This window comes from Erinaceus europaeus, chromosome 9, assembly GCF_950295315.1.
Source record: "Erinaceus europaeus chromosome 9, mEriEur2.1, whole genome shotgun sequence".
Taxonomy (NCBI): domain Eukaryota; kingdom Metazoa; phylum Chordata; class Mammalia; order Eulipotyphla; family Erinaceidae; genus Erinaceus; species Erinaceus europaeus.
The window spans coordinates 90,714,033-90,737,432 of NC_080170.1; the positions used below are offsets into that span (position 1 = coordinate 90,714,033).

The following is a 23,400-nucleotide window of genomic DNA, read 5'->3' on the forward strand; positions in this document are numbered from 1 at the left end:
GGCCTGATGATAACCCCCATATAGGGGGAAAAGTCCTGGGAGCTTTCACTAATACAACAGAAGAAAAAAAAAATCCCTACATGTTATGAAAGAGGCAGTAGTTACATTACATTTTAACTTGCACAAAAAACCCAGGAAAATCAATTAAAAAATAAACCAATAAGACTTTTTAATAACTTGACATGTGATATACATACAAAAGTCATGTGTTCTCATCAGCCAATAGTAACTAGCTAGAAAACATAGTGAAATTTTTACTTTTTTACATTTTTACATTGGTAGCAGTTATAAAATATCAAGGGAGGAACTTTAGAAATTTGGACCGATCATGGAAAACTGTGAAAGATTACAAAGAAATACAAAATTGAATGAATCAAAACAGACAAAAAGTTCTCTATAGATATGCTAGGGTAAAAGAATTCATTATTTTTACGTCAGAAGAAGAAAGCGTAACATAAAATCTTGAGTTTTCCTAAGTAACTGGTGGCTTAAAGTCAGTTGTAATCTAGTGATGTTATAGACTTGAATCAATGCATTAAAAGACATGGAAAAAATGATTAGACAGTATAATTGCACTCACTGTGTGGCACTTTCAAAGTACCTAAGTTCTTTTTTTCAAAGGTTTATTTATTTGAAAGGCACAAGGACTTGAGTCTGAGTCCCCAGTTCCCAATTGCATGGGTTAAATTCTTTCAAGTGTGGCGTGACTAATTTTACCTAGTACCATTGACTTCATTGTTATTTAAAAAAATATTTTTTATCTTTATTTATTTACTGGATAGAGACAGCCAGAAATCAAGAGGAATGGCAAGATAGAGAGGGAGACAGAGAGACAACTGCGGCCCTGCTTCACCACTAGCAAAGCTTTCCCCCATAGGTAAAGCAGGGCTGCAGGTGTGTCTCTGTCTGTCTCTCTACCTCTGTTTTCCCTCTTGATTTTTTTGTGTGTGTCTATCCAACAAATAAATAAAATATTAAAAATTATCAGAGAGAGATGGAAATAGAGAGATCCAGAGTTCCAAGGGACTACTTCACTCTGGTCTATAGTGGTACTTGAGATTAAACCTGGAACCACTGGTGCCTCTGGCGTACAAGTCTGGTGTGTCATCTCGTAGACCCTCTATACTTAAAATCCCTATAAAAAATAAACATAATTTTTCTAATGAATTTAGTGAGTAATCTTAGCCTCAAGATCAAGGCTTATACCTAAGAAAATGGTACTGATTTCACAACATAAACTATATCACAAAACAATAACAAGTTACTTTCAGATCTTAAATATTACAAACCGACATAAAAATTTCATCCAGATGTATTTTGAGACTAAATAAGATGGTTTCCCAAAATGTGAGTAATTCTTACCAGCTAAGTATTAAACATCTAATAAACCTACACTAAGATACAACTGATGTAGGAAAGAAAAATAAATGAAGGAAGAAAGAGCTCATAAATGATTCAACTATTTATGCCAACTTGATGAAAACGGCATTATGGTAAAATAGGTATATCAACAACATTCTTCTATTATTATTATTATCATTATCATTATTAATAAGGTTATTGCTGGGGCTTATGGCTGCACTACAAATCCACTGCTCCTAGCAGCCATTTCTCCCTTTTTTTTTTTCCCCTTTCTATTTTATTTGATAGGACTGAGAGGAACTGAGAAGAAAGGGCAGACACAGAGGATGAGAGAAAGACACCTGCAGACCTGCTTCATCACTGTTGAATCGTCCACCCTGCGGGTGGCGAGCAGGGGCTCAAACTTGGGTTTTTAAGTATAGTAACGTGTGCTTTTAATGCAGTAGACCACTGCCTGGCCTCCTATCAACAATATAATTTAGGATTAAAGCAAAAATTTGATTTGCTACTAGAAGAACATCCACTAAACCATGACAAAAAAAAAAAAAAAACAAAAAACTACCAAGAGTCAGGCGGTAGCACAGTGGGTTAAAGGCACATGGCGCGAAGCTCAAGGACCAACATAAGGATCCTGGTTGGAGCCCCGGCTCCCCACCTGGAGGGGGTAACTTCATAAGCAGTGAAGCAGGTCTGCAGGTGTCTATCTTTCCCTTTCTCTGTTTTCCCCTCCTCTCTAGATTTCTCTCTGTCCTATCCAACAACAGCAACAGCAGTGGCAATAGTAACAACAAGGGCAACAAAATGGGGAAAAAATAGCATCCAGGAGCAGTGGATTCATAGTGCAGGCACTGAGCCCCAGCGATAACCCTGGAGGCAAAAAACCCTCCCAGAATCACATCACTGAACTATCCCATTATAGTAATTTTCTTCCTTCCTTCCTCATGCTCTTTCTTTTCTTTCTTTTTTTTTAAATTATCATTATTCAATTATTGGATAAAGACAGAAAGAGAGAGAGAGGCTGGGTGGTGGTGCACATAATAAATGCACACATTACAGTGCACAAAGACCCAGGTTCAAGCCCTTGGTCCCCACCTGCAGGGGTAAAGCTTCATGAGTGGTGAAGCAGGGCTATAGGTCTCTCTCTGTCTCCCTCTCTACCTCCCCCTCCCCCTCAATATCTTTCTGTCTCCATCCAATAACAAATAAAAATAATTTTTAAAAAGGTGGGGAAAGAGACAGAGAGAGCTGAAGCCCTGCTTCACCACTTGTGAAACTTCCCCTTTCAGGTGGGGACTGGGGGTCGAAGGTCCTTGTGCATTGTAACTTGTGCACTCGAGGTGTGTCATCAATTGGCCCACTTTCCATCTCTCACTCTCTCCCTCCCTCCCTCCCTTCCTCCCTTCCTTTCTTCCTTCCTTCCTTTCTTCCCTTCTTTCTTTCTTTCCCTCTTTCTTTTTTACAAACCTGTGTGTTGCAGACTGACTTTCAATACATCACAGTGCAGTTATTTTTAACATGTGACTTTATTTGTGTGTGCTTTTTCCCTGTCATAGATCTTGATCAAATTATCTTAAATTCTCAATTCTATAACCTATAAAAGTCCAAATAAAAGAATCTCCTTATGGTTTCTGAAAACTTCTGGCATTTCCTTTCTCATGGTCACTGCTGTCTCATATTGAATATATTATACAAAAAATTTGATTCAATATTTTCCAATTGAAATTAAGTGGAGCAACTTCTATATAAGGTCATTGTACTTTCAAGATATCTGATATTTTTATCTCTGGTAGAAGTTTGTGCTATTGTTCATATTAAGTTAATATTTTATAGTTATTTTTTAATAGGTGAACTAATTAAAACATCTGGAATATTTGCACTGGCCATTATGGGACTTTCTTTAAATTCTATAAGTTTTAAACCAGGACTTGAAACACTGATTGTCAAGTGAGTGACTTATATATTTTCACTTTTTTCTTTTTATAGAGATGCCATAATATTATAAAAATAATTAAATGCAAGGAAGAAGTTATCAACTTACAAACTTTGCAATTGTAAATCCTTTCCTCAAACTCTATTTTTAGTCTATTCTATTTTCCTAAAGTAGGTAAATTTTTGTAACTTCAGCTCAAATTCATATTCACCTTGTTACCCCCACTAATTTCCTCAAGTCTCTGAAATTAATGCACACATCCATAGTTAAAAAGTTAAACATTTTAAATAAAGGTGAGGGGACCAGGCATACAGTGCCAAAGACCTGGGTTCAAATCCCTGGGCCCCACCTGTAGGGAGGAAGCTTCACAAGAGGTGAAACAGTGCTGTATATCTCTCTCTCCTTACTCAATTTACCTTTATTTTGATCCAAAAATAAATAAATTGGAGTTCACTAATACTAATTCTTTCTTTTGCTTTAAGCTTCACAATGTTTCAGCATGGCACTGCTCTCAGAACAGGGGTCCTATATATAAGGACAACACAGAGATTTCTGTGCAAAGCAAATTAAATAATCAAGGGTATTCAGAGAAAATTAGCAGTTTTATAAAAGAAATAAATACCAAAGTAGGTACAAGCAAGTCTTATATTTAGCAAAATAGGTGAAGTGTATACTACACTAGGCCACTCTGATAAGAGGTAAGTGGAATCTGTGTTGGCCTAGAAGCTTTTCTGTAATGTTTCAATACACAACGTGGGAGACTGACATAATCACACAAGAGTAACGTGTATTTACAGAGACCTGAACATTACTAGTGATCATTTCTTTGAGTTTGAGAGGTTGTCATGTAAGATTGAATAAATTCAGAGGTCAGCAGCTTAAAAATATAGAAACTTATAGGATTTTGGAGTAGCTTACTAAAGTGACTGATCGGTAACAATGATATCAGGGCTGACTGGTGGTGCACCTGGTTGAACACACATGTTATTATGCACAAGGACCCAGGTTCAAGCCTCTGGCCCTCACCTACAGGAGGAAAGCTTTGCTACTGTTGAAGCAGGGCTGCAGATGTCTCTATTTTTCTCGCTATCTATCTTGCTATTCCTCTTGATTTCTGGCTATTTCTAGCCACTAAATAAATAAAGATATTAAATATTTTTTATCAAGTAACAATGAAGTCAGCTGTACTAGCAGCTAGATAAAATTAGTCATTCCACACTTGAAAGAATTTTCTTCAAAGGACACAAAAACTATGCAGTTTCCCCACACAAAACATACGCCAAACAAAGAATCTACAACGAGCATTCATGTGAATAAAAGATTAGTAAACACCTAAGAACTGGCTAGATTTGGGGTAAAGACTTACTTAGTCATTCCATATTTCAGTTTTTTTTTTTTTTTCATTTGTTTGTTCTTGGTGTTACTAAAGCTTTACTGCGCCAGTCTGAATTTTTTTAAGTAGAAAGGCAGACTCCAAGGGCTGAAGAGATTACATAATGGCTATGCAAAAAGGCTTTCAATCCAGCCTCAATCTCCAGAATAAAGCCCCAAAATAAACAAACCTTAAAGGGGAGATAGCCCAAAAATCAATCCTCCTCCTCCACTGTGGGTGAGGGCCCAGCTCAAACCTGGGTTGAGTGCATGACAAAGCAGGTATACATTCTAGGTAAGCTGTTTTGTGGCCCAAGCATTTTTTTTTTTTTAATAAATGATTTTATAGCTGGGAAGACAGCATAATGGTTATCGAAAAAGAGTTTCATGCCTGAGGCATCAAAGGATCCAGGTTCAATCTCCATCACTACATGAACCAGAGCTGAGCAGTGTTCTGGTAAAATACAAAGTAAATAAATAAAATAATACTAATTATAATAATAGATGATGTTAGTCTTTCTAATAACACACAAAAAATTCACAGTTAGTATTCTTTTTTAATTATTATCTTTATTCATTGGATAGAAACAGCTAAAAATCAAGACAGAAGGGGGACATAAAGAGGGAGAGAGACAGTGAGACATCTACAGCGCTGCTTTACCACTTGCAAAGCTTTCCCCCTGCCAGTGGGGACGGGGGAATCAAACTCTGGTCCTTGTGCACTGTAACATGTGCACTCAACCAGGTGCACCACCACTCAGTTGCCCACAGTAAGTACTCTCAAGTTATGTCAACTCTAATGCCTGAATGAGTTCTGTGGAATAGCTTGACTACAACCTAAATATTTCTGTTTAAGTCAATTTAGACACTACTTTGCATTTGGTGAGACCTGGCTAGAATTGCTTTACAATTACCTGTTTCCTTATCCTAGCGTTTCTCTAGAGATGAAATATAAGCCTTTTAAGTATGGTAACTGCTTTATTCATCTTTATTTTATTTATTTAAAAAAATTTCTTTATTGAGGAATTTATGTTTTGCATTCAACAGTAAGTACAATAGTTTGTACATGCATAACATTCCCCAGTTTTCCACATTCCAATACAACCCCCACTAGGTCCTCTGTCATCCTTTTTGGACCTGTATTCTCCAAATACAGGAGAATAGCTTGCTCTGGCTTATCCCCCCCCACACCCCAGAGTCTTTCACATTGGTGCAATACGCCAATTCCAGTTCAGGTTCTACTTGTGTTTTCTCTTCTGATCTTGTTTTTCAACTTCTGCCTGAGAGTGAGATCATCCCATATTCATCCTGCCATTTCTGTTATTTCACTTAACATTAATTTTTCAAGCTCCATCCAAGATCAGCTGAAAACGGTGAAGTCACCTTTTTCTATAGCTGAGTAGTATTCCATTGTATATATATATACCACAACTTGCTCAGCCACTCATCTGTTGTTGGACACCTGGGTTGCTTGCAGGTTTTGGCTATTACAAATTGTGCTGCCAAGAACATATGTGTACACAGGTCTTTTTGGATGGGTGTGTTGGGGTCCTTAGGATATATCCCTAGGAGAGGAATTGCAGGGTCATAGGGTTGGGCCATTTCTAGTCTTCTGAGAGTTCTCCAGACTGTTTTCCACAGAGGTTGGACCAATAAAAATTCCGAACAGCAGTGCAGGAGGTTTCATTTGACCCCACACCTTCGCCAGCATTTGCTGCTGTTACCTTTTCTGATGTATGACATTCTCACAGGTGTGAAGTGGTATCTCATTGTTGTCTTTATTTGCATTTCTCTGACAATCAAAGACTTAGAGCATTTTTTCATGTGTTTCTCAGGCTTTTGGATCTCTTCTGTGGTGAATATTCTGTCCATGTCCTCCCCCCATTTTTGGATGGGGTTATTTGCTTTCTTGGTGTTGAATTTGGCAAGCTCTCTATATATTCTGGTTATCAGCCTCTTGTCTGATGTATGGCATGTAAAGATCTTCTTTCATTCTGTGAGAGGTCTCTTGATTTGGGTAGTGTTTTCTTTTGCTGTGCAGAAGCTTTTAAATATGATGTAGTCCCATAGGTTTATGCTTGCCTTAGTCTTCTTTGTAGTTGGATTCGTTTCACTGAAGATGTCTTTAAAATTTATGCAGAAAAAAATTCTGCCAATATTTTCCTCTAAGTACTTGATAATTTCTGGTCTAACATCCAAGTCTTTGATCCACTTGGAATTTACTTTTGTATTTGGTGAAATGTAGTGGTTCAATTTCAATCTTCTGCATGTTTCAACCCATTTTTTCCAACAGCATTTGTTGAAGATACTCTGCTTTCCCCATTTAATAGTATGGGCCCCTTTGTCAAAGATTAGATGTCCATAGGTTTAGGGACTTACTTCTGGGCTCTCAATTCTATTCCACTGGTCAGTGTGTCTATTCATGTTCCAGTACAAAGCAATTTTGATGACAATGGCCCTATAATACAATTTGAGATCTGGAAGTGTGATGCTTCCAAGTTCTGTTCTTTATTCTCAAGATGGGTTTGGCAATTCTAGTTCTTTCCTGGTTCCAGATAAACATTTGTAGCATTTGTTCTATTCTCCTAAATAAAATAAAATAAAATAAAAAGGTTGTGATATTGATGGGGATAGCATTAAATTTGTATATGGCTCTGAGTAGTTTGTTCATTTTGATGATGTTAATTCTTCCATCCCATGAGCATGGAATATCTTTCCACTTCTTTGTGTCTTTTTCAATTTCCTTGAGTAGTGACTCACAATTTTCAGTATACAAGTCCTTTACTTCTTTGGTTAGGTTTATTCCTAGATAATTTATTGTTTTTGTTGCTATAGTAAAAGGAATTGATTTCTGTATTTCAACTTCTTCTAACTTAGTGTTTGCATAGAGGAATGCCACTGACTTTTGAATGTTAGTTTTGTAGCCTGACACCTTACTGTATTGCCTGATGATTTCCATGAGCTTCTTGCTGGATTCCTTAGGTTTTTCTATGTATACTATCATGTCATCTGCAAATAGGGAGAGTTTGACTTCTTCTCTTCCAAGCTATATCCCTTTAATTCCTTGTTCCTGCTTGATTGCTATGGCAAGAATTTCCAACATTATGTTGAATAGTAATGGTGATAGTGGGCAGCCCTGTCTAGTACCTGATCTGAGTGGAAAGGCTTCCAGTTTTTCACCATTGAGTATGATGTTGGCTGTAGGTTTGCTATATAGAGACTCCACTATCTTCAGGAATTTTCCATCTATTCCCATTTTTTGTAGTGTTTTGATCATAAAGGGATGCTGTATTTTGTCAAAGGCTTTCTCTGCGTCTACAGATATGACCTTGTGATTTTGTTGCTTTTGTTGATGTGATGGATCAAGTTGATTTATTTACGTATATTAAACTAATCCTGCATGCCTGGGATAAACCCTACTTGGTCATGATGAACAATCTTTTTAATATACTGCTGTATCTGGTTGGGTAGAATTTTGTTCACTATTTTAGCATCTATGTTCATCAAAGATATTGGTCTGTAGTTTTCTATTTTGGTTGTGTCCCTGTCTGTTTTTGTGAGTCTGGCTAAACTTTTGTCAATTTTGTTCACTCTTTAAAAAAACAACATTTACTTTCATTGATCTTTTGTATGGTTTTCTTATTGTCAATGTTATTTCTTTCTCTCCTAACTTTAGTGATTTCTGTCCTGGTTTCTTTAGGGTCCCTCTGTTCTTCTCCTAGGTCTTTAAGATGTGCAATTAAGCTGTTTATTTGTGCTTTTTCTTATTTCCTAATGTGTGCTTGTATGACTATGAACTTCCCTCTCAGTACTGCCTTTGCTGTGTCCCAAATATATTGATCGCTTGTGTCTTCATTTTCATTGAACTCTCAAAACATTTTGATTTCTTCCTTTATTTCCTCTTTGACCTAGTAGTTATTAAGTAGTGTACTGTTGAGCTTCCACATTTTGGGACTATTACTAATCTTTTGTTGATTGTTAAGTATTAGTTTCATTCCACTGTGGTCTGAGAAGATGCTTGGGATGATTTCAATGCTCTTGAATTTGCTGATGCTGTCTTTGTGGCCTATTATATGGTCTATCCTTGAGAATGACCCATATGGACTTGAGTAGAATGTGTATTCTATTTTCTTGGGATGAATGATTCTGAAAACGTCCAATAGCTCTAATTCATCTATCTCCTCATTTAGCTCCCTCATGTCTTTATTGATTTTCTGCCTGGATGATCTGTCAAACTGAGAGAGTAGAGTGTTGAAGTCCCCTACTATTAGTGTGTTGCTGTTAATATGTTGCTGTAACTCTTTCAGTAGATGTTTGATGTATTTAGATGGCATCTCATTGCGTGCATAGATGTTAATAATTGTTAAGTGCTCTTGATTAACTGATCCACTGAGCATTAAGTAGTATCCATCTCTCTCTTTTAAAATTTTACTGATTTTAAATCTATCCTTTCATTTTGAGTCTGTGTCTTGTTAAGTGGGTTTCCAGTAGACAGCATATTGTTGGGTTGTGTTTTCTGATTCATCTTCCTACGCTGTGCCTTTTAATAGGTGAATTCAGGCCATTGACATTTAATGATATCAAAGATTGAAGACATTGCCATTATTGTAGATTTTTAGAGTGTTCTGATGTATGGCACAATTATGGTGGTCTGACTGTTTATAGGAGACCTTTCAAAACTTCTTTCAGAGCAGTCTTGGTGATAGTTAATTCTTTCAACTGTTGCTTCTCTGAGAAGGTTTTTATGCATCCATCTAGTGTGAATAACAGTCTAGCAGGACACAGTAGTCTTGGTTGAAAGCTTTTCTCACTGAGCACTCGACAAATATCTTGTCATTCTCTTTTGGCCTGTAGTGTTTGTGTGGAGGTGTCTACTGCTAATCTTATGGGTTTTCCTCTGTAGGTGACTCTTTGTTTTTCTTTTGTAGCCTTCAGGATCCTTTCTTTATCCTTATTCCTTTCCATTTTAAATATGTTGTGTCTTGGTGTCTTTAAGTCTGGGCTAATTATTTTTGGGACCCTCTGGGCTTCTTGAACCTTTATGTCTTTGATTTTGTCTAGACTAGAGCCATTTTCAGCAATTATGTCCTGAAGAATGCTTTCTTCTCCCTCCCTCTCTTTCTTCTTCTGGTAAGCCAATAATGCATATATTATTCCTTTTGAAGTCATCCTATAGGTCTTTGTTGTTGTTTTCATCATCTCTTAATCTCTGAGACCTATTTCTTTTTTAATTGTCTCTAATTCATCCTCGATCTTGCTAATTCTGTCTTTAGCCTCATTTAATCTATTCTCTCTCCCCTCTACTGTTTTCTGGAGTTCATTTATTTTGTTACCCTGTGTGATACTGTTTTAGCTTGTTCAGTTAGTTGTGTTCTTAGCTCAGCTATTTCAGCTTTCAGCTCTCTAATAACCTTGAGATAATTCGTGTTTTCTTCTAGAGTCTCATTTGGTTTTTCTGCATTTCTGGTGACAATTCTTTCAAACTCTTTACTCACTCCTGTGACTATTTCCTTAACTAGTGTTTGGATGTTGACCTCATTATTTTGTGCTTCAACCTTTGGGGAGCTTTTAGCTGGAGTCTTGTCCTGGTTCATTTCGCCAATATTTCTTCTTGTTAGTTTAACCATGTTATGAGGTTCCTGTCTCAGTACTTTTCAAATTACTGATCACTCTTGCCTGGATTGACTTGTGTCTAAGTAAGGTACTTAAAGGGTTCACAGTTGTGGAAATTGACAGTTGTTTCAATAGTATTGTAATTCCTGAGTTGAAGCTCTGTGGCTAAAAGCCTCTTTTGTTCTTTTTCTTCCCTGTGAGCCTGAGGGCTTTTAAACTATAAGTAGACTTGTGAGCTTAATCACTGACTCCTGACCAAGTGATAACGCAGGGTGGGGCAGAGAAAATCCAGTGGGTATGCAAAGAGACTTTCACAGCCCCACCATTAGGCCACCAAGGTCTAGATCTTCTCCTGAGTTTCCTCATTAGTTCTCTGTCCCCTGGTGTCAGCACAGGGCCTCCCTCCTGCTGCTCCAGATTCTGAGGGCAGTACCAATGGAGACTCACAATTGCATTTGGTGAGTCTCATAGGAGTCCTCTTCTCCCTTTAGCCATCTTTTTATTGCTGAAACAGACTGGAGGTGGTACCTCAAGTGGTAAACTGCCGGACTGTTACCAGCCACTTAATCTGTCCCTAGGCTCCTCTCTGTCCATGAGCCTCATGTATTTGGTGGGTTCCTGAAGTTGTTCTAGTCCTGTCTTGTTGCGGTCCCAGGTGTTCTCCTTTGGTATTCCCTGTTGACCCAGGAGAGGAGAGGAGAAAACACAGCTGCTGCTGCTCCACAGCCCTGCCTCTGGAAGTCCCATCTTTATTTTATTAATCAAACCTAGCACAATGCCTCGCATACATAAGTCTTGCAAAACAATGTTAAATTAAATAACTACAACTAACTTCTTAATTTTTTTCTCAAAATATAGATTCTGGAATTGTGTATCATTTGTTGCTTTTCTTATGGTGTTCACATTCATCGGACTTCTAATTCCTGCACATACATATTTATATATTACCTTTTCTGACATATATTATGCTATAAATATCTACTTCACACTTATTGTTTTGAGGTAAGAATAATCTTTGGATTTGTATTTATAAGATATTCTTTTAAATTAAAAATATTTCACAATGAAAAGTAGACAAACTTTTCAAGAGATTATTGGGAAATTAGAGCAATGCAAGCACTCTGAAAATTTCTAAAATTAAAAAGAAGGAAGAGGATTTTGGTAAGTTTCCTGTCAGTAAGCTGCCACTACTAATCTAATCTAATGTCTGGTATGTTTTCTCTAGTGTTTTCTTTTCTTTTCTCTTTTCTCTCTCTCAATCTCTCTCTCTCGTTAGATTTCATCAAGTCAAATAAATACATATCATAAATAAAAATTTTATCTTGCTTCATTAGTGTAATGTTTTATAACCCTATTGATTAAATTATAGTTGGAGATAAGTTTTAAGGAAACCTCTTTGTGAATTCCATTCTCGTTCATATAATTTTTGTATTTCCCTTTTTCAGTTTAAAGAGATAGAAAGGAGTCTACCAATGCATCTAAGAAGGAGATAAGAGGCCAGGTGGTGGCACACCTGGCTGACTGCACATATTACATTGCAGAAGGGTCCAGGTTCAAACCTTGGCCACCACCTGCAGGGGGAGAACTTCACAAATGGTGAAGAAGCAGGGCTACAGGTGTCTCTCTCTTCCCCTCTCCCTCTCTACCTCCCCTTCCCTCTGTATTTTCTCTGTCTCTACCCAATAAATAATAATAATAAATTTGAAAAAATAAAAATAAAATAAAAAGATGACATACTTTTTTTAGTCTTCATGGTAACTATGATAGCTACTGTGGGGTAGGGGGAGGGACACAGAACTGTTGTGTTGCTTGTGGTGTGGAAATACTCTCCTGGAATCTTATATTTCTGTAAACCATTATTAAACTACCAATAAATGAAATTTTCTTAAAAAAGAGATGGCATAGAGGAAAAACTGTCATAATTGGAGCTTCATAATCTGTTTTAATTACCAAAATTACTAACATCTTACTCCATCTATAAAAATTTGTTGAGAGTTAACATCAAGTCAGTTAATGACAACAAAGTGGAAGTTAACCTCAAATTATCAGACTTATTTAGTGTAAAATGTAGTAACTAAGTATGAATTGCTCAATACTGAACAAATTCAGCAAGATTAAAATCTGCAAAAAAGATTTTTTTCATTTTTTTGTTCATTAGAATTACTACTTTTTGCATTTCAAAATATATCTAAAAATATTTTTTCAGTCTGAAGAAGTACCACACAAGCATGGCATTTACTGCACAGCAGGTGAATCAGAAAGAATACTGTCACACTCTTGCCATGCTTCTCTATGGAACATCCTTCTGCCTTCTTTTGATATCTTGCCATCACTGTGAAGAATGATGGTTCATTTGTCTGAGAGTTGGAGATTCCACAGAGAACAGATTAGAACAGGGGGAGGTGATGGTGCACTCAGTCAGGTGAGCACACACATTACCGTGCACAGACTGAAATTCGAACTTCAGCTTCCCACCTCCAGGGATGATGCTTCACTAGAGTGTGAGATGTGAAGCAAGTACTGCAGATGCCTATCTTTTTCTCTCCCTCTCTATCCTCCCTTTGTCACATCAATTTCTCTCTGTCTTATCAAAGTAGGAGAAAGAGAAGGGGGGAGAGAGAGAGAGCGAGAGAGAGAGAGAGAGAGAGAGAGAGAGAACATATTAGAATAGAGTGAAGTGGGAAGGAATTTTTGTGATACAAATAATTTTCTAAACTTTGTTTTGATTTTTAGGCTTCTGGTTTTGCTGTTATTGAGTCCTCTTTTGTCTCGATTTGGTCATGGCTTCAGTTGGCGCTGGGCCTTCGTAATGGTCTGGAGCGAGATGAAAGGAACACCTAACATAAACTTGGCTCTTCTGCTTGCATATTCGGACATTTCTCTTGGCACTGAAAGGGAAAAATCTCAAGTATGGAAAGCTTTACTTTTGAAATATTTTATAAATAGTGTTGCCATGTACTGAAATGTGTTTTGGATGAAAGCAGCTCAAACCTACTTAGGCTATAGGAGTGTTTTAGCTACGAGGAGATAAACATTTTGATCTAAGTAAAATTTACTGTAAACATAATTGTTTATTACTGCAGTTTCATTACTCATGAAGTATCCCTCGTACTGGTGGGGGGTGGAGGCTGGAACCTAATTTTGTCACTCTGAAAAGAACTGGACAGTTACCTAAGAAGTATTTTATATGCAAATTACTACAGAGTTTAGCAAATAATATCCAGACAACTAAGCTCAGGGAGCTAAAAATTTGTATCTACACAATGAATTCTATAATTTCTTTATCATAAACAAAAATTGCAAATAACATATGTTTGCTAACAGGAACACACACACACATTTGTATAACTACCACCACACAGAATACTAGTTAGCAATTAAAAGAAATAAATTATTCATAAAGGCAATCTTAATGACCCTCTAGAGAACTAGGGTAAATAACTAAACTATCATTTTAGCTATCATTTTGATCTATTTATATATTATGTATACAGACATATTAAACCAGAACAATGTTATATATCAATTATACCCCTATAAAACTGGAAACATATTAAAAACTAGCAATAATATAATTTTTATTTTTATTTTTTTTATATTTATTTTATTTATTTATTCCCTTTTGTTGCCCTTGTTGTTTTATTGTTGTAGTTATTATTGTTGTTGTCGTTGTTGGATAGGACAGAGAGAAATGGAGAGAGGAGGGGAAGACAGAGAGGAGGAGAGAAAGACAGACACCTGCAGACCTGCTTCACCGCCTGTGAAGCGACTCCCCTGCAGGTGGGGAGCCGGGGTTCGAACCGGGATCCTTATGCCGGTCCTTGTGCTTTGCGCCACCTGCGCTTAACCCGCTGCGCTATAGCCCGACTCCCAATAATATAATTTTTATTTTACCATGATTAAGGGGATAATTCATGTGATTATTAGAAATACAAAAGTATCACATTAAAAACTGAAAGATATTATTGAAAGAAAAAGTTGAAAAATAAATGCCATGTTCATGACTTGGATCACTGAAAATCAGTAGAATGTCACTAAGTTCAATACTACCTAATCCTAGAGAATTTGATTTAGACATATATAAACAACATACAAAATATTTATAATATCCATAAAATTTTTGGGAAAAATGGCAAAGTTGGAGGATTTCTGCATTTGATATCAGAACTTATTAGAAAAACATAGTAATCAAGTTGACAGGATGCTGGCATAGAAGTAGATAAATGGAGTAAAGAATCCAGGAAGAACTCATGTTTGTTCAGTCATTTGGCTTCTAACAGATATTGATAACATTCCAAGAAGAAAAGGATGGTTTATTTTTAATTTATTTGAGTTGTTGAGAATTTGTTTCATCACTTAGAAAAAGAAAAGTAAAATTATTTTTTGTTCCAGCTGAGGAAAACTACTCAATAGTAACATGCTATAGTGTTGAGTGGAGAACCCTGTGGGTATGCCCCAATAGGTGTACGTAGTGCATAAGAACTGATAAAGAGAGGCCAGGTGGTGGCGGGCTCAGTTGAATGCACGTGTTACCCTGTGCAAGGGTAACCCTTTGCCACCTGCAGGGGGGAAGCTTCACTCGTGGGAAAGAAGTGCTGCAGGTGTCTCTCTTCTCTCTCCTTCTCTATCTTTTCCTTCCATCTCAGTTTCCTTCTACCCAATAAATTAATAAACAAGTACAATATTTTATTTCAGAAAAGAATTGATAAAGAAACTATAGGCCTAGTCTCAGGGTCCAGAAAATATAGTAGTGGAATGTAAGAACATGTACTTTTTCTCCATGTCTCTATGCTTACTTGCCAAACTGTGTCTCAATTTTTGTTTTGGTTCTATAATTATGGGCGAAATATTTTAACAATGGTACAAAACAGTCCCCCAATGAGATTCTTTCTCTCCTCCCCCCCCCCACCCCCCCCACCCCCCCCACCCCCCGTCAAAAGGGCTTTTGCTGGGGCTTGGTGCTACACTACAAACCCATTGGCCATTTATTCCTTTCTTCTCTCTCTTTCTCATTTCCTCTTTCTTTCTCTCTTTCCTTTTTTCTTTTGTTCTTTTATAAATTTCACTTAGATAGGACAGAGAATCTGTGAATAACATGGAAGATAGAGAAGAAGACAGAGAGAGACACGCACAACACTGTTCACCTCTTATGAGACTTTCCCCTGCAAGTGGGTCCTCGAACATGGTAATGTGTGTGTACTCAACTGGGTAACTGGGTGCAACCCTACTGCCCCCACTCCCAGAGTATCTTCATCATGCTTAACATTCAATCCCCCCACCACCACCCCACCCCCCGCCACGAGCACCTTTGACGTAGTGGAACCTAGTTTAATGTAAATAAATATACTATGTAAAAATGTCATGAATACTTACTTTTCTTTTTTTCAATTTTAGATATTATTTCATGGAATGTTAGTATGTTTGATTAATCTGATTGTTGGTAGATTTATTTTACCAGTGGCAGTTAACAAATTTGGTAAGCACTGCTAATTACTATTCTACTATTCTAAATGAAGAAAAAAGGATTTCATATATGCTAAGTAGTTGTAACAATAAAGAAAAACCCTTGAAAACACATCAACAGTATCTACTTAGATGTCTTTGTAAAATCTTGTGACTAGTTTAGGTCAGTAAACTTACTGGTTTTAAAAAAATTCTATTAGTCTAGTTTAAGTAAAACAAGTTCCTTAAGTTATTTTTAAATGTATTTTTTTTCAATTTTTATTATCTTTATTTATTGGATAGAGACTACCAGAAATTGAAAGGAAAATGGGAGATAGAGAGGAAGAGACAGAACAGAGAGAGACATATCTGCAGACCTGCTTCACCACTCGTGAAGCTTTCCTCCCTGCAGGTGGGGACAGGGGCTCGAACTGGGGTCCTTACACATGGTATCATGTTCTCTCAGCCAGATGCACCACCGGCCCCAGTTCCTTAAATTATTCAGCAGACTTTTCCTTAGAGTCTCCTAAAGAGCTGGCACTATGCTAACTGATAATGATGCATTATGAAGACTAGCTTTTTAATCTGACAAAATTTACACTAGAAGAGGAAAAACAGTAAATAAGTCAAACAGGTTAATATCCAAAGTGAGTGTTTACTGTTTACTATCAGTATATACTGTTCATCAAAGTGTGCTTCCTTTTGCTCACACTTTTGTTCCATTAAAACATTTTTTGAGGGACTGGTTGGTAGTAACATCTGGTTGAATGCACATGTTATAATGCATAAAACTTCTCTTGAATGGGATCAAGTCTTCCCACTTGGGGTGGGCAATTTGCTATACCACTTGAAACATTCTCCTGAGAAGCAAACAGTAAAACTAAAAAAACAGAAGCAAACAGACTATTTCTAAGACTTTATAAGAACTATGGTATTTATCTTTGGGAAGGCAGGGACATAGATTGGTGATGGAGGGAGTGTGGGGTGGAACTATATCCTGTAATTTTATAGTCTTGTAACCACTATTAATCACAAGTAAAATTGCAAAATAAATACGTAAATAACTGTTCTCATCCAGAAACACCCTCATGACACACCCAGAATAATTTGTGATCAAATGTCTGGGCATCCTGTGGTTCAGTCATGCTAACCTGTAAAATTAGTCACATTGAACTAGGCTGAAAAAACTCACTCTGGGGGCAATAGGGATGGGTGGAGTGTCTATTTGGTATAATGGCATGATTGCTTTCGTGGTGAATGCAGTGAAGTGTATATAAATACACAGACTAAGGCAATAGTTTTCACAGGGTCAGAGTTTGACTTTAAAAAAAAAAAACTTCATGTGTTTTAATTCTTTTCTCTTTTTAAATATTTTATTTATTTACTTATAGAATGAGTGAGAGAGAGAGTGAGAGAGAGAGAACACCAGACATTCCTCTGGTATATGTGCTGCTGGGGATTGAACTCAAGAACTCATGCCTAATCTCCCAGACCATGTCACAATTCTTTATATTGCACATAGGAGTGAAACCATCCTGTAAGATAGTTGTCTTTCAGAGGGGATCTGTCTTCACAAGCTGTGTCTGTATTTCTGCAGTTTAAATACAACTGCACAACATTGCATCTTTATAATTTAAAAAAAAAAGAAGAGAAGGAGGAGGAGGAAGAGGAGGGAAAGAAGAAAGAAAGAAAGAAAGAAAGAAAGAAAGAAAGAAAGGAAGGAAGGAAGAAAGAAAGAGAGAGAGAAAAGAACTTCTTGATCATTGAGTCTCTTGTAATTCTTTTCAAGAAGGCTCTGTGACCTGCCTCTACTGGGAGTGCACTGGTGGTTCCAGGATTTTCCTTAGACCCTAGCCAGTCTCATCCACAACAATATCTGAGGCTCGAGGGACTTTGGGTCTCAGATTCAGTTTTAGACCCCACTATAAGCCAGAGGTGAAGAATGCCCCAGTGAAAAGGAGAAAAAACAAACAAACAAAAAGTCACGAGATGAACTGTCGACTTCTTGCATAAAAGATACCACTGAGCTGTCTCACGCACCCATAGTTTTCTTTTCTTTCTTTTTTCAAGTAAGAAGGAAAGAGAGAGAGGAGGGACAGCATCACTCTGTCATCCACGGAGCCCCCTCATGGTGTTGCCTTGTAGTGGCAGGGTTCAAATCCAGATAGATGTTCTCCTGGGCCAGCTGTCTCCCTCCAACCTCAACCTACCACTCCTGCTGCCCTTTCCATTTTTACAATAGTTTGCCCAGAAAATCATCTCATTCAAGTGCAAATAATATAATGCAAAAATCTTAATATATCACACTCAGGCAAGATAGTATGTATTATAAGAAAAAGAACACCAATCTCCAATATGTGAAGAAAATAAACCAGAAAAAAGTTGCTGTAGTGTGCATGAAATATAATACACAATACTGCAAAATGAACTTTAATTCACATAAGAAACATGGAAAAATGAAGAGATAGCTATGTGGAGGTGGTTTTTAGTCAAAATAGAGATAAATAAGTTATAGTGAAAGAACTCTGTAAAGTAATGCAAAACATGTTTAAACAAATGAAAGGTATTCAAGAGACTAAATACATACAAAGTGCTGAGATATACTTTTCTGCTTTTAAAAAATTTATTATCTTTATTTATTTATTGGATAGAGGTAGCCAAAAATCAAGAGGGGAGGGAGAAGTAGAAAGGGAAAGAGACAGAGACACCTGCAACACTGCTTCACCACTTGCAAAGCTTTCTCCCTGAAGGTAGGGACTGGAGGCTCAAACTTGCACATTTTAACATGTGCACTCAATCAGGTGCATCACCATCTGGCCCCCGAGATACGCTTTTCCAGAATATAGTAAACGACAAACATTTGCTGCTGCTGTTAATATGTATCTCAGTTTATGTGAGAAAAAAGAAAGTTGTCTTTATTATATAGTGGCAGAGAGAGAGAAATAGAGGGAGAGAGAGAGAGAGAAACAGCAGTACCTGTTTCCTTTAATATGGGTGGGGTTCAGGCTCAAACCTTGATTGCTCACATGACCAAGAAGCATACTGACCAAGCTATTTTGCCAGTCCTAAAACAGGAAGATTAATTGTTAATGTATACACTGCTGAAAAAATTATGTTAAGTTGTTGTCTGTTTTGTTTTGGAGAGGGAAAGAGAGGGAGAGAGAGAACAACTCACCAAAATTTCCTTCAAGGCACTGTAGGCTAAGCTAAGAAGAGTCACATACATGGCAAAGTAGCACAATATCCACTGGAACTATTTTGCTGAACCATGTTGAGTGTGTAATGGAAAATTTTACTTAGCTGCCGTAAGAGCAAAGGGAAACTTTATAGTTTTTATCAAAATGGCAATGTTCCTACTTTTATAAAGTGTGTTCTTCATTATAAAGGTTTTCGTAATGTCAGATCAACAAAATACAAATCACTTTATTATACATTTCAACATTTTCAAGAGCTAACCAAATCTACTGTCTCTGCACTCAAATTTGACAAAGATCTTGCTAATGCAGATTGGAACATTGTTGAGAAAGCAATTATACTTCAAAACCCATATGTGGTAAGCAACTAATATCTTTTACCTAGTCCTTCTAATTAGGTCTTATTATAAAATAAGCATAAGTAGTATTAATAATACTTCAAAATTTTAATGTTTGTAGTTGACAGAGAAATTATATTGGTGAACTTATTTACCATTCTAGTAAGGACAGGATCTTAAGAAGGTATAGAAATGTATAGAAAAAAATGAATCTTAGAAAATGACCAATTTTGAGTAGATAAAATGTGGATAGGTGCCTTCACTCATCTTTAACATTTATTTAGACATATCTGAAACACTTAGATTTTTAGGATCTAGCTTTGTGGTTAATCTTGTTTTTTTAATTGATTTAATGATGATTGACAAGATTATAGGATAAGAGGGGTACAGTTCCCACCACCAGAGTATCCCATCTGCTCCATTGGAAGTTTTCCTAATCTTTATCCCTCTGGGTGCAGGTCTGAGGTCTGGCTTCTGTAGTATTTTTTTTAACATAAAATACAATCCTAAGTCAGTATTATAATTTTAGATGTGATGAGAGCTCACCTTTTGCTTCTAAACTATACTTTAAAATTGCTGTGATTGGGCTAGGTGGTAACACACCCACTGTACACATTACTATGTACAAAGGCCCTCGTTCAAGTCCCCTGTCCCTTCTTTCAGGGAAGCTTCACAAATGATGAAACAAATCTGAAGGTGTCTCCCTTTCTCTCTCCCTCTTAATTCCCCCTTCTCAATTTCTCTCTGTCCTGAAAATAAAAGGGGGAGAGAGAAGGGGATAAATGATTTATTTAAAAAATAAAACCTCTGTGACTATACTTCCTAGTTAGCTGAGTGTACTTCCACAGTATATTTAACTATCATGGTGACCATACAGAGAAATAGCAAAAAATTGTTCTGTGATCTCCACGCTAGTGCTCTTTTACATCTGCCATGTCACATCAGTTTTCGCTACAATGTTTTTCTGCATCTACAAGACAAGAGACAAGCTTCCCTAAAGGTACAGACACAGATAATTAATTTCAGGGAAGTAGGATTCTTCCAAATCTATTTTATATCCACTAACCTGTGTTTGAAATTCCAAAGTGGAGGGGGGGCGGGTCTAGAGATTCCAAAACTAAACTCTGCCCACAAGAATACTTACAGAATTGATAACTAGGGCAAATTCCAAGGGTTTTCTCCAATACTTTCTAATAATTCCTAACAACTCTCAGTACTTTGCTGCCACCTTTTGTTGATCTGATGCATCATCCCAATATCAGAAAATCTGATTTTAAAAAAATTGCTCTATCTTCCTATCCTTTCCTAGGAGATTGTCATATAAGTAGCCTGAGGAGGGAAAGTGTATTTCTAATCTTCCACCCAGCTTATTCTAGTGCAAAAGTAAGGGATAGGCTACCACTAAGATACTTGGTCTGTTTCATAAGACTGGTTATCTAACACAAAGTTCTTTTTTGTTTGCTATAGACATAAATGATATTATAGAGTTACAGGGGGAGCACTGACCTTGAATTTAGAAAATCTTGAGTATAGGGTTGGTGAGACAGAACAGTGGTTATTCATAAAAATTTTCATGCTTGAGCACTCTAGGTCCCAAATTTAATCCCTAGAAACACCATAAGCCAGAGCTAAACTGTACTCTGGTAAATAAATAAATAAATAAATAAATAAAATGCATTCACGTACTAGTATTGTCACTAAATAAAGTCCTATGATCTTGACCAAGTCTTTTGCTTTCTCTAAACTTCAGTTTTCCTCATCTGTAAAATAGGGTTGTTGTTTTGATTTTAAATATTTTATTTATTTATTAATGAGAAAGCTAGGAGGAGAGGGAGAAAGACCCAGGCATCACTTTGGTACATGTGCGGCTGGAGATTGAACTCGGGACCTCATGCTGGAGAGTCCCATGCTTTATTCACTGTACCATGCCCAGACCACTATAAAATAGGATTTATACATATTTCTAATTCCTAATGCCATGATCACTTTCTTTTAAAATTATTTATTATTTGACAAGATAGATAGAATTTGAGGGGGGTTGTGGGAAGACAGGAAGAGAGAAAGACACACCTGAAACCCTGCTTCATCACTCATGAAGCTTCCCCACTGTAGGTGGGAACTGGGGTGGGGGCTTGGACCCCAATCTTTGTGTATGATAGTCTATGTATTCAGTCAGGTGCATCACAGCCTGGTCTGCCCATGTTCACTTTCAAGCCCCTTATATGAATAAAGAGTGGTCATCAAACACTGAGCTACATGATAACCAAATCAGTTTGTAAAAATACAAACTATTACTCCTGATGTGTAGGGTAGGTTCTAAGAATGTGTGTTTCTATCAGTTCCCTGATGAAGCTGCTGCTACTGAGAGCCATACTTTTGGAATCACTGCCTCAAAACTATAGTATGGGTGTGGTCACTGTTATAAACTTCTAATAATGCCATACTAATAATTTATGTGAAAAAATGAAGCTATCATGTGACACACTTTCTCCAAAACTGGCAATTCGCTCACCTATTAGATAACTGTACAAACAATAAGGAAACATATAGTGAATACTTTTCTGTATTATTGAGGTCTATAAGACAGTAATTACATGTGATATTTTTAATTTGTACTTTGGCTAGTTGACTCAAGAAGACCTAACAGAACACCAGAAGGTAAAATGCCCAGACTGTAACAAGGAAATAGATGGGTCCCTTAACATAGAGGCAATGGAGCTGGCCAACAGGCGTATTTTATCAGCACAAATAGTTAGTACCTTCTTTTATTATTTGTATTGAGGCAACTTTGCTTTTCAGTTCCACCTATTTTAACAATACAGTTGTTTAGTAGTGATTTAACAGTGTTTTATAAGATTATAGGGGTAGAGTTCCACCATACCACTCTCACTAAGTTTTCTGCCTCTCCTCCCTCTGTACTACCCTACCAATGATAACCACCATTCTTCTTCCAAGGTCTGAGGTCTGGGCTGACTACTTATTTTTCCAATTTCATGTGTTTCAATTCTCTATATTCCACATATGTGTGAAACCCTCTGGTAGGTGTCCTTCACATTTTAACTTAATTCACTAAGCAAATCACCTCCAGTTTCATTTTATTATTATTATTTAAGAAAGGATAAATTAACAGAACCATAGGGTAGGAGGGGTACAACTCCACACAATTCCCACCACCCAATCTCCATATCCCATCCCCTCCCCTGATAGCTTTCCCATTCTCTATCCCTCTGGGAGCATGGACCCAGGGTCATTGTGGGTTGTAGAAGGTAGAAGGTCTGGCTTCTGTAATTGCTTCCCCGCTGAACATGGGCGTTGACTGGTCCATACTCCCAGTCTGCCTCTCTCTTTCACTAGTAGGGTGGGTCTCTGGGGAAGCGAAGCTCCAGGACACATTGGTGGAGTCTTCAGTCCAGGGAAGCCTGGCCGGCATCCTGATGACATCTGGAAACTGGTGACTGAAAAGAGTGTTAACATATAAAGCCAAACAAATTGTTGAGCAATCATGGACAAGCTTGGAATAGTGGAGAGGAAGTGTTAGGGGGATACTCACTGCAAACTCTATTGTACTTCTGCTTTCAGGTATATATTTTGCAGTAGTTGATGGATACGTGTGAACATATGTTCTCTCTCAAAGAACCTGGTCTATATCTAGGTTTTGGGACTTTGTTAGAAAGTGAACCACCTGAGATGGAATTAGAGTATACTATGAAAGGAAAGGTCTCACCTGAGTAATGAAGTTGAAGGGTTGTCATTCCACACGTGAAGTCTCTGGACACAGTCTGAAGTGAAGCATGTTGAGGTGGCCATCGTTGCGTTGATTAGGTTGTGATCGGCAGATGCAATATTATTTGATATGGATTGGGAGAGGCATACGGGAAAGTGGGCCCTATCCAAGGGTTCCAGGACTGGGGGAAGTAGAGGCTCTATAGTGGAGATGTGAGGTTCCTGCTGTCTTAGGGTTCAAAAAGACAATCGATAGTTAATGTTATCATCACATTATTTGGTAATTGGGTTAACTTTGAAAAGTCCTTTTGTTAGGGTTTGCTGTACAGTACCCAGTATCTTATATATAGCTGTGCTATTGATTGCTTCTGATCTACTTGGTCTAGGCTTTTGAGAGAGTCTGCCTATCAAATACACAGCCTATATA

At 37.3% G+C, this 23,400-nt stretch overlaps 1 protein-coding gene across 1 annotated transcript in view; it reads left to right on the forward strand.

Moving 5' to 3' along the window:
- SLC9C1 (solute carrier family 9 member C1) overlaps nt 1-23,400 on the forward strand; it is a 104,619-nt gene that overhangs the window by 39,933 nt on the left and 41,286 nt on the right. Inside the window, exons 8-13 of the mRNA XM_007516350.2 lie at nt 3,207-3,306; nt 11,135-11,278; nt 13,010-13,184; nt 15,671-15,752; nt 19,105-19,271; nt 21,876-22,001. Of these exons, the coding sequence (XP_007516412.1) occupies nt 3,207-3,306; nt 11,135-11,278; nt 13,010-13,184; nt 15,671-15,752; nt 19,105-19,271; nt 21,876-22,001 (794 nt within the window). The remainder of the gene's footprint in view (nt 1-3,206; nt 3,307-11,134; nt 11,279-13,009; nt 13,185-15,670; nt 15,753-19,104; nt 19,272-21,875; nt 22,002-23,400) is intronic.